Source organism: Manis pentadactyla, chromosome 13 (assembly GCF_030020395.1).
Source record: "Manis pentadactyla isolate mManPen7 chromosome 13, mManPen7.hap1, whole genome shotgun sequence".
Taxonomy (NCBI): domain Eukaryota; kingdom Metazoa; phylum Chordata; class Mammalia; order Pholidota; family Manidae; genus Manis; species Manis pentadactyla.
Window position 1 is genome coordinate 96,210,031 of NC_080031.1, and position 12,240 is coordinate 96,222,270.

General features: G+C 35.7%; 1 protein-coding gene across 1 annotated transcript in view; it reads left to right on the top strand.

Moving 5' to 3' along the window:
• The window catches only part of SEC24A (SEC24 homolog A, COPII coat complex component), a 53,481-nt gene extending 44,303 nt beyond the window's left edge, over window positions 1–9,178 (top strand). Inside the window, exons 20-23 of the mRNA XM_036898192.2 lie at window positions 4,021–4,125; window positions 4,444–4,536; window positions 5,835–5,938; window positions 6,200–9,178. Coding sequence (XP_036754087.2) covers window positions 4,021–4,125; window positions 4,444–4,536; window positions 5,835–5,938; window positions 6,200–6,314 — 417 coding nt within the window. The 3' untranslated portion in view covers window positions 6,315–9,178. The remainder of the gene's footprint in view (window positions 1–4,020; window positions 4,126–4,443; window positions 4,537–5,834; window positions 5,939–6,199) is intronic.
• The last annotated feature ends 3,062 nt before the right edge of the window (window positions 9,179–12,240 follow it).

The window sequence follows — 12,240 nt, forward strand, 5'->3', positions numbered from 1 at the left end:
TCCATTTATATTTAAGATGATTATTGATACATATGTACTTACTGCTGTTTTATTAACTGTTTTCTGGATGTTTTTTATAGTTCCTCTCTGTTCCTTTCTTTCTGTCTTATTCTCTTCTGTTGTTATTGATGGTTTTGTCTAGTGTTGTAATTGGATTTCTCTTTATATTAAATTTATTTATTTATTTTTGAGTGTGTATTTATTGTAGGCTTCGTGGTTACCAAAGGTTCAAGAATAGCTTACATACTACATAATAGTCTATCTTAAATTGCTGGTTACTCTATTTCAAACACAACATAAAGGTCCTTTTTTTTCTTCTTTCCTTCTTCCTCCTCATTTTTCATATTAGATGTCATAATCTGCACTTTTTGTGTATACCTTAACTGATTTTTGTCTGTAGTTGATTTTGCCTCTTGTTTTCTCATTTTGTACTTGCTTAGTAATTGGTTGGTCTATTACCTGTACTGTGGGTTTATTTTCACTTGTGAAAGCTATTTAGCCTTTGGGTCATTTCCATCTACAGCTGCTCCTTTAACATATCCTGTAGGGTTGGCTTAATGGTGGTAAATTCCTTCAACTTTTCTTTATCTGGAAATTGTTTAGTCCCTGCTTCAAATTTAAATGATAATCTTGCAGGGTACAGGATTCTTGGTTGGAGGTCCCTCTGTTTCTGTATGTTAAATATGTATCATGCCACTCCTTCTGGCCTGTAGTGTTTCTCTTGAGAAGTCTGATGATAGCCTGATGGAATTTCCTTTATAAGTAATCTATTTTCTCTGCTGGTTGCTTTCAACACTCTCTCCTTATCCTTGATCTTTGTTTTACCATTTTAATTACTATATGTCTTGGTGTTGTCTTGCTGGGGTTCCTCTTGTTAGGGGATCACTGCACTTCCAAATCCAATTACAACACTAAACCAAGGAAATAGTGTCTATTTCCTCCCCCAGATTGGGAAAGTTTTCATCAATTATTTCCTTAAAGAGACTTTCTATCCCCTTGTCTTCCTCTTCTCCTTTTGGTACCCCTATTATGCAAATACTGTTTCATTTAGATTGGTCACATAGCTCTCGTATCATTCTTTCATTCCTAAAGATCCCATTTTCTCTCTGTTTTTCAGTTTCTTTGTTTCACTGTGCTCTAATTTCCATCTCATATAGCGTTTCCTCTGCATGTTCTAGTTTACACTTAAATTTGTCCATTGTATATTTTATTTCAGATACTGTATTCTTCATCTCTGAGTGAGTCTTTTCAGATTTTTTTATCTCTTTGTTGATGTCTTCCCTGAGGTCTTGAATACTTTTCTGTGTAAATCTGTGAGCATGTTTATGACTTTTATTTTGAAATCTTTATCAAGAAGATTGGTGATCTGTGTTTCATTTAGCCCTCTTTCTAGGGTTCTGACCTGTAGTTTTGTTTGGATAATATTCCTCTGTCTACTCATTTTGTCCAGGTTTTTTTTGTTTCTTCCATTTTATTAAATATCTCTGCTATGCTTTCTGACCTATGGAGTAATAGCTTTATGAAGAAGGCATCTTATGGTGTCCAGAAGCTTAAGAATCTTTACTCTCTAGTGCCTGGTTCTATTTTGTGGGGGCCCCAGCTTTTGGAGTGCTGTGTGTGGGGCCACCTTTCTGCCTGGCTTCTGTAGTGGTCTAAGTCTAGGCAGGCAGTTTGCTTGACCACATCTTTGTGATCAGCTCAGGAGTCTGTCAGGGCACTGTGGGTGGGGCTGCGCTCTGCCTGGGGCTGCAGGGTTAATGGCTTGGGTGGACTGATGTTTGGCTCTGCCCCAACCAGAAGTGCAGCATTGGGTTTGGACACCTGCAGGCAGTAAGAAGCTCTTGGGACTGGCTCCTCTAGGCATCTCTCTTATTGGGCTGAAATGGAGCAAAGCAAGCTGGGAGAGTCTCCCTCTGCCTGCCAGGCAGCAAAGTCTGATGCTGCCACTGGACCAAGTGGGTTGGCTCTCAGCAGCTCACACGGGAAAGAGCCTTGGGTCTGTGCCAGCATGGGAGATGGAGCATCTGTGGCTCCCGAGAGTTCCCGATTGTTGGGCCAAGGGAGGGCTGGAGAGGTATGGTCCACCTGCCTTTCCTCCTGTGGCGAGAATTCTGTCCAACCCTCACCCCTCTGGTACCCCTCCCGCTTCTGGTAAGTCTTTCAGACTGCTGCCTCTGCTTTGGGTCTCAGGACCGGTGGGGCGTGCCTGCCCTCCACACTGGATGGAGTCTCAGACTCCCAGGATGTTCCTCCTGCCCCTGGTGTCCAGCCCTGCTATTCACCAGAACCCAGTGTAATGTGGGCCCATGAGCCTAAGTCAGAGCTCCAGGGCCAGGTGCAGCGCTCCTGGGCTCCTTCGCCTTCCCTGCTCTGTTACTCTTTCTTCCCCCTGTAGCCTGGGGTGGAGGTCGTTCTTGGGTCCCGCTCGATCTCAGCTCTGCTACTTTCCCCTTTTCTGTGTGGTCTTCTCTTCTTCCTCATGCGTAGGGGGTCTGTTCTGCAGTCTTCAGGTCATTTTCAGGTTTAGTTGTATTTGCTGTATTTTCTTCTTTTATGTGTTTTGGGAGGAGATTGCTGCCTTGCCTTGCCTTCATATTCTGCCATCTTTAATCCAGTCTACTGCCTATGAAATTTGAAGTAACTTTTTAGCAAATGAAAACTTGAAAACATCATTGGTTTATATTATAAAAATAACAACTCATGATTCTGTGTTTGACATGTTCAGCTAACTGTGCTTACCTTTTTCTCACATTAAAAAGTGGCAAACTAACATAAAAATATAAATGCAATATATTGTAAGTCTATAATATGGAAACTACCAGAAAGATGAAGAAATCACCCATAATAGTTACATCCAAAAACAAGCACTATTGCCATATCAGTGGTGTATTTCTTAGGAGCCTTTTGGTAGCAAGTATACTTAAGAAGGAAAGGGGCAGATGTGGCTCATAAACAAACCACAGGAGAGGCTAGGGTAGAGTTAGACTCAGGTCTGGCTCAGAGATACTCTTTGCAGGTGCATCTTCCAGTTGTAAACACAAGGAAGTCATGGGGATGAAAAAACAGCATAGGGAATAGTCAGTATTATTATAACAACTCTGTATGGTGACAGTAATTACATACACAGTGGTGAACATTTTATAATGTATATAAATGTTGAAACACTATGTTGTACACCTGAAACTTATAATATTCTAATAAGTTAACTATTCTTCATAAAATATAAAAACCAATCAACCAACCAAAATCCCAAGGACTCTGTACATTACATCATTCTTTCAGATCAGCCCCTTCTACAAGACTGGAAAACTGAGCCACCAAAGACAGACAAGGCTCTTTTCTTAGTTCTGATTAGAAATTCTCTCAGGTAAATTCCTTATTGACTATATTTGGGTTGTAGTTTCTCTCCTGTTCTCCACATGCCCTAAAGTCAGAGGTATTAAGGTACTGTGGTTAATAGTCCCTGATAGAAATAATGCCTCTTCACTGGCAGGGGAGTACCCCTTGTTAGGTCGGTATTTTATTTACTTCCTCCCTTAGATAAAGCTTAATTAAGTACCTAGTTTAAGTACTTAAGTTTATTTTTGGTCAAAATGAATACTTATGAATATTCAAAAGGTATGTGTATGTTTTCAGATAACAGTATTATGGTCAGTTATAAATGAGAAACTTCCATTTCTGGTCTTAAATAAATTTCAAATTGGAGAGAACTATTAAAATCTCATTTGTATTAGGGTTTTTATTCCTCCCTGCCTAAGCCATGCAGTCAGCCATTTTTATCAGCTAAGTTCCAGACTTTATTTGAATTTCACTTGTGTAATTTATCTGTCCGGGATGCATGGATATTGATTGTGTTCATTGTATTAGTTTTTAAAATAATAGTTAAGATTGGAAGTTAATTTGGCTTTTGGGGATTCACAAGTCTCAGAGGTAACATTCATTAAACGTCTTTTGTTGTTGTGTAATTGTGCCTTCGTATTACCTGTCTCTAAAAGCTTTAATCTTCTGCTTAATTCTCAGGGAGCACTCAGCATCAGTGATCGCACCATACCTCAGCCACCTGTTCTTCAGCTTTCAGTGGAGAAGCTGAGCAGGGATGGGGCTTTCCTCATGGATGCAGGCTCTGTGAGTAGTCTGACCGATCCGGATTCTTCTCTTCATACTACTGTACTTCCATTCTGCTTGATATCTCTCTCTTCCTGTACAGATTGTATGCTATTTCATCTATATATTTTTGTATTGGCCACCTTCTCCCTCCATAGACTTCTTTCATGCCAGTATCTTGTCATGGTACATAGTAATGATTATTAGTTCAGTTGAAAGCTGTACAGTCTCACTAACCTTACTCATTGTTTTGATCTTTTAAAACATACTCCATGGTAAAGATGAGTCAACAGCTCACTGTTATGCTACATCTCAAAATAGTTGTCTTCTTGTCCCCAGGTACTGATGCTTTGGGTTGGAAAAAACTGTGGGCAGAATTTTCTCAGTCAAGTTCTAGGAGTTCAAAACTATGCATCAATTCCACAGATTATGGTAAGACTGTCTTATTATAGTGATTGTAGTAGACTTAAAGGACATTTTAAGTGTGGCAAGAACATCCCACTTTGAAATCATAGCATAATACTCAAGAGTTTTTCCAAAACAGAATATGTTCCCAGAGATTGTTTTTCTACTTATTGAAAATACTCATTTTATGTTTTTTTTTTTGGAGGCATTCTTTAGGTTATTTTGCATCACTGACTTACCTGTTCTTATGTGTCTATGACAGTATACTATTTTAGGGAGAAAATAATAGTTTAGCAAAGGGCAAAAAAAGAAAGTAGTTTGCTGCAATTAGCATTAATTTCATGGCTTTCTGTTTTTGTGATTTTGGCAAGTGATTTCATTGTTGCTTGGCTGGGTCCTTTTAACTTCTGCTTTGGAGAAAGAATTAAGTTAATGGCCTCACAAGAAAATCTCTTGTGATCAGTGTCAGTCAGATTAATATTGATTATTGAAGGAGGTAATAATGGACTATCACTAGCTCGTTGACCTTGGATAAGTCGCTGATAGCCTCATTTGTGAAATAAAAATATTGTTGCTTATGGAAGAGTAATTGAAATAATCCATGAGAAAGCATTTATTAAGTTATATAGCATTTGGACAGTTTTGAATTTTAAGGTTAGAATTAATTATAACATGGTCTTAATATAGTGTCATTTTCAGTCCCTGCTATCAGTTTTCACCAGCTTTGGAGTATGTATTGTAAGTCAGCACATTTTCATATTTACTGATTTAACTCTATTTATAAAGGTCATTAGGAGAGCAATGTAGGTAAAAGACTTCTAAATTAGGTTTATAGCTAGGATAAGCATTAGCTTTCATGCTTTGAGTAAAACTACTGGTTCGGATGACTAGAAATTGTCATATTTGTAATAACTGCCTGAATGAATTGATTCTAATGACGAGAAGGTTCAGGACTTGGCAAACTATGCCTAAAGTGGTTGGCCACCTGTTTTTTAAATAAAGTTTTATTGCAGTATAGCTGTGTTGGTTCACTTGTGTATAGTCAGTCTATGGCTACGCCAGTGGAACAACAGTGGAGTTGAGCAGTTGCAACAGAGACCTGCAAGCCTAAAATATTTATAGTCTGGCACTTTAAGAAGTTTACCCCTTACTAGAGAATTGTGGTACACAGAATCTCACACCTCTCCCCAGACCTCCTAAATCAGTATCTGCAGTTCAGCCAAATTCTTAGGTGGTTCATTTACATGATAAAGTTTGACAAGCACTGTAGATGTACATTAGATATATGATGAGAGTAAGTTGGATATTGCTGTTTTGCTCAATAGACAGACCTTCCGGAACTTGATACACCCGAATCTGCCAGAACAGTAGCTTTCGTCTCTTGGCTGAGAGAGCAGAGACCGTTTTTCCCAATACTTTATATAATAAGGTAAGTTGAATTTTTCATTTGCCAATAATGAAACCATTTGGCCCTTCAAAGACCGTTTTTCAGTGATAGAAATATATGACCTACTGCATATACAAACCCTTCAGAATAATACAGAAAAAAAGAATTTTCAATAAATAATTGATGCTTTATATCTAATTTTAGTAAAAAGGATGTCAAAAACCTTATGACAAACCCAATGTTTATTTTACTATTACATTTTATCTAATGTATATAAATATTTTTTTATCTTTTATTCCTAAGGGATGAGAGTCCAATGAAAGCAAACTTCCTTCAAAACATGGTAGAAGACAGAACAGAATCTGCATTATCGTATTATGAATTCCTCTTGCATATACAACAGCAAGTGAATAAATGAACAAATGAAGATCTTTGACTTTGTTATTTCTAAGGAAGGTCACAATAATGCAGAACACCTGAGAATGTTTAATACCTTCTGTTTCTATTAGGTTTATAGACTAATGTGATGTTTATATGTTCTCACTGTGATTTCAACAAACAATAGCAAATAAAGCACCACAGCAGAGAATCAAACATGTAAATCTGAAATACTGTATTTTTCAAATCAAAGTATATGTACATGTGATTGGATACCTTTTTTCCTTTGCTGCCAATTATGTTTAAGTTGTTACGGATTGAAATAAGATGAGACAATATTGCAGAGGCAAAGTACATTTTGTAAAATAAAGACTTCTGTGTTCCAAATGTATATTTCTCATTTTTTTCTTGAAACTTTGGCTGCTATGTTTAAAACCTCACAAGACTAAGTGTTGCAGGGAAGTTACAAATCCATTGATAATGCCATTTTGTTCTAAAAAAAATTTAAAAAGTAAATTATATGTAGAAAAACTAGAATCCATTCCCCACAGTCTTTTTTTTTTTTTTTTTTTTCTTAAGGAAGAGAACAGATCATCATGTTAACTAAAACTAGAGTAAACTAACTCTAGTGTAGCTTGAGGAGAATATAATGTTCCTAAAATAATATAAAACTAATAACAGTCAAGCTTTAAAATCTGTCAGTATTTTCTATACTTGAAGAACAAAGTCACTTTGATTTGAAGTGAAAAGTATAATTAAGTGGTTTTCTGATTCGACTGCAGAAGACTTGGACATACTATTTTATTTTGCAGTGAAAAATATCTGAGCTGTCTTCATAAATATGTTGGGACTGGCAATGATATAATAGGGAGATGAGAAACTTTAGTTATCTTGATCCTTTAAAAGTGGGTTTTGTTTGGTACATTTCTGCTCTGTGATGTCTAAGTGTTATATTGGTGAAATGAGGATGAATGAAAAAAGGCTTCTTAAATGTCTCAAATGCATCAGTAACATTTTTATGAGGAGCTTAATAATTAAATTGGAACTTGCTCATAAGATTTATTATTGGATAGTAAAACTTATTAAGGCATAAATGCTGCTGTTTGATTTGGTGGATATTAAGATTATACAAATCAAGTATATTGAAATTGATTTCTAAATATGCTAAGAGAGTACTTTATTGATTCAGCCAGAGAAATACTATAGTCAAAACCATTAAGTGAATTTTGTTTACAAATAGGTGAATTACACATTTGTATATTTTAAGTGCTGTGATAGAATATTTTTAAAAGAGTTTGTCCCAGTTTTCAGATTCATCTTGTCTTGTATGAACTTCTTAAAGTAAAAGATGTTCATGTGTAATACTTGATGAAGAGATTTTTGTTTCTTTGTTTTAACGGTTTAGAAAAATGTGTTTACAATCTTGGTCTCATATGATCACCAATGAAATAATAACTTTCAGGTTTACATCAATATGAGCTGACTTTAACTGAGTTGTTCTGAGGTAGAGAAGAAGCAGGTCCCGCTAGAGTAAACACCACTGCTTGCCAGCAAGACCAGAATAATTGTGTTTTATAAAAATCTCATATTCCTTAAGCAGTGTTAAGATTTATTTTCAATATGCAAATGGTTCTTTGAACTGGAAATTTTCTCACAAGCTGCTTCATTTATGAGGAAGCAGTTTTCAAATTGTAGCAAATTAGATTTACATTTTCCCCTCTGAAAGAAACTGAGAGTCATTATGCACTGATGTTTCTTAAAATAACTAAAAGTCTCTTCTTAATGTGAATTTTAAATGTTGGTATTTGTAGGCCCTTTCTTAATAGTAGCAAAGAATGTTCCACCCGGAAAGTTTGTGCTTCTAAGACAGTAATCTTCCTTGTACCTCACTTCATCCCTAAGTGAGTATGACTCTTTTTATTATCACATTCTTTGTTATCATATTTCACAAATTTACTTTTAAAAATTGTTTTAGATATTGTGTAACATGTGCAATCCAGAATCATTTTATAATAGCCAGGTCAAAAAACATAACTTCAGTTAGGATTCACAGTATTTGTTCCCTGGATAATGAGGGAATGAGTGAACCTTTTGGAGATACTGATATTAAGCAATTATTTTTGGCAAGATTGAATGTTTTTTAGTTTAATTTTTTTTTTTGCAGTAGTGCACACTACCTACTGTCTCATCTCGTATTACTTTTTGATGGAAAGTAACTAATATTTACACTATGCCATATTTTTTTTATTGTAGTTGTAAATTATGAAAGATCCTTGAATTTTCTATGGATCTACAACTACTAAAGTAACAGACAAGGGCAATCTTGGTATTTAAATCTGAGCATGGCAGTTCTACCGTAAAAAGTACTCTATTTTTCTAATTTATAGATTTTTAAAATAACATTCTGTAAGTCTGACATACTAATATTCACTCAAGCCATAACATTTATTTTAGTTTGCATATACTTCATTGTTTTAATTTAACGTGATATATTGAGTCTAACAGACTGTTTTAAAATAATTAGAATAAAAAATTTATTTCTTCTAATCAAAGATGCATAATAGCTATTATCTAGGGGACCACCAAATGTGATTTCAAGATTTTGTTAACTATTAAAATATAATCCTTACATAGAAATTTTAATTTTGTAAAGTAGTGTATAATATTGTAACATTAAATTCTTGTTCTCAAATTCCAATATGTATTGATCTTCAATGTGCTGTGTTAAATCTTGTTTCTCTGATACACTACTAGAGACAAGATTTGTCTTCCTTTTTACAGTTTGTAATTTTCACTGTTTTATTCCTGTAAAAAAAATAGTCATTTGTAACCCATGCAAATAATCGTTGGAACTGTGCTAACTTATCAATTTGGCTATTCAATAAAGTTAATTGAAAGAGCTTATATCTAGTGACTGGTTATTTATAGTGATATGGATACTTTGTCACTGCATAGTGTTATGTTGTACATCCAGGTTAAGTCAATGGAAAACTGCTTAAGTCAGTGTCTGGGAGGTCAGAAACTGAATTCTTGATTCTTACATTTCAAGGATAGCTAGATTTAAAATCTAGACTGAAGGGGCTTTTTTCATTCTCAGTATGTTTAAGATGTTCCTACCTTGTCTTCTGGACCCTTTTGTTACTGATAAGATGCCTACTGTCAGTCTAATTGTTCATTTGAAGATAATCTGTTAGCCTTAAAGCTTTTTTCTTTTATCTTTAATATTCTTTAATTTTATTATTCTGAGTTTCTTGTTTATCCTGTTTTTAAAATCTTTACTTTTTTTGAAGTGTAATTGACATTTAAAACTAATTTTCTTTTAAAATATTTGCTGCGTTGCCATTCCCTCTATTCTTTACCCTAATAATTCCTGTAAGATGTGTGTTTTCAATAATTTCTCTTGTGACTAGGTCCAGATTGGAGTTTATTCTCATCTACTGAACTTTATATTTGCATGACTAGATTTTTCATTTATATTTTCAATTTTTTAATATAATTTTTTTTTTTCACCTTGCTTTTATTTTTAAATATTTATTTTTTATTGAAGGGTAGTTGACACACAGTATTACATTACATGAGTTTCAAGTGTACAACACAGTGGTAGAACATTTATATACATAATTCTAGGTTCCAGCTATCACCCTACCAGGCTGTTACAATATCTTGACTATATTCCTTATGCTATACATTACATCCCGGTTACTAATTTATTTTACCATTGGAAGTCTGTCCTTTTTTTTTTTTTTTTTTTTTTTTGTGAGGGCATCTCTCATATTTATTGATCAAATGGTTGTTAACGACAATAAAATTCTGTATAGGGGAGTCAGTGCTCAATGCACAATCATTAATCCACCCCAAGCCTAATTTTTGTCAGTCTCCAATCTTCTGAGGCATAACAAACAAGTTTTTACATGTAGAACAAATTCTTACATAATGAATAAGTTACATGGTGAACAGTACAAGGGCAGTCATCACAGAAACTTTCGGTTTTGCTCATGCATTATGTACTCTAAACAGTCAGTTCAAATATGAATACTCATTTGGTTTTTATACTTGATTTATATGTGGATACCACATTTCTCTCTTTATTATTATTATTTTTAATAAAATGCTGAAGTGGTAGGTAGATACAAGATAAAAGTAGAAAACATAGTTTAGTGTTGTAAGAGAGCAAATGTAGATGATCAGGTGTGTGCCTGTAGACTATGTGTTAATCCAAGCTAGACAAGGGCAATAAAACATCCACGTATGCAGAAGATTTCTCTCAGAACGGGGGGGTGAGGTTCTAAGCCTCACCTCTGTTGATCCCCAATTTCTCACCTGATGGCCCCCCTGCGACTGTGCCTGTCTTAGGTTGTTCCTCCCTTGAGGAATCTTACCCGTCTCTGGCTAACCAGTCATCTTCCGGGGCCATACAGGGAAATGTGAAGTTGGTAAGTGAGAGGGAAGCCTTATTGTTTGAAATGGTTAGCTTTTTACTTCTTTGCATATTTATGCCCTGTGGCTTCTATGCCCAGCATTTGTCTTGAGGTATCTTTACCACTTGGAAGAATTATGATACTCGGTAAATTTGATATGAGGCACGAATTCTATTTAAGGGTTGTAATTAGGAAGGAAGAAGAAAAGCTATAGAAGTAGCAGGCGGAAGAAAACATGGGAAGATTGATTATTTCTTTGATATATCTTCTTGTAGAGTAACTTCAGCATGTACAGGTTTTAAGCTACTACTTAAATTGCACACACACATTAACATAATAGGAGTATAGTTACATAACCAAAGCATATCTGTAATTACCAGCCATCTGCAGTGAAACCAAGAAAACCAGTTAGGCACCTTAGGCATTTGTGAATGATTTGTGAAATCTATGATATGGTGGATATTGTCCAACTGAACTTGAACAGTCTGAGAGAAATCAGACAAATTAAAACAACCCATTCCTGGGGACTGTTCACATGCCATATGTTCTTTTAACAGTAAATAGTTTGTAGTTGTAAGACTTTGGAGCGCTACAATTTGCACTTCTCCAAATTCTTGGTTGAGTTCCAACAGTATAGATCCAGTCCAATTTTGTTGTTTTACTGTATGCACAGACCAGCTTAGATATCTCCTTCCTCATTCCCATGGCAAGTCCAGGAACTGGTGGGATGAGTGCATCTACAGCTGTAGCAGTGCGTGGATCTTTGTTGGGGTTTTTTGATGATCATCTTCTGGCATGAGTCTTCCAGAGAGTGCAGATGTTGGAAGTTCTTTTTCATATCGTATCTTAGTTCATTTTCGGGGTAGCCCAATTAGGCTTTGATCCTCTGTATAAACACAAACAGACCCTTTGCCTACACTTTTATATGCCCTTTATACCCTTGTGTAGAACTCGTTGGAGGTTACCACACAGAAAATGCCCTTTTTTTTTTTTTTTTCTATCACTAATCTACACTTACATGACGAATATTATGTTTCCTAGGCTCTCCCCTATAAACCCCTTTACAGTCACTGTCCATCAGCATAGCAAAATGTTGTAGAATCACTACTTGCCTTCTCTGTGTTGTACAGCCCTCCCTTTTCTCCTACCCCCCCATGCATATTAATCATAATACCCCCCTACTTCTCCCCCCCTTATCCCTCCCTACCCACCCATCCTCCCCAGTCCCTTTCCCTTTGGTACCTGTTAGTCCATTCTTGAGTTCTGTGATTCTGCTGCTGTTTTGTTCCTTCAGTTTTTCCTTTGTTCTTATATTCCACAGATAAGTGAAATCATTTGGTATTTCTCTTTCTCCGCTTGGCTTGTTTCACTGAGCATAATACCCTCCAGCTCCATCCATGTTGCTGCAAATGATTGGATTTGCCCTTTTCTTATGGCTGAGTAGTATTCCATTGTGTATATGTACCACACCTTCTTTATCCATTCATCTATCGATGGACATTTAGGTTGCTTCCAATTCTTGGCTATTGTAAATAGTGCTGCAATAAA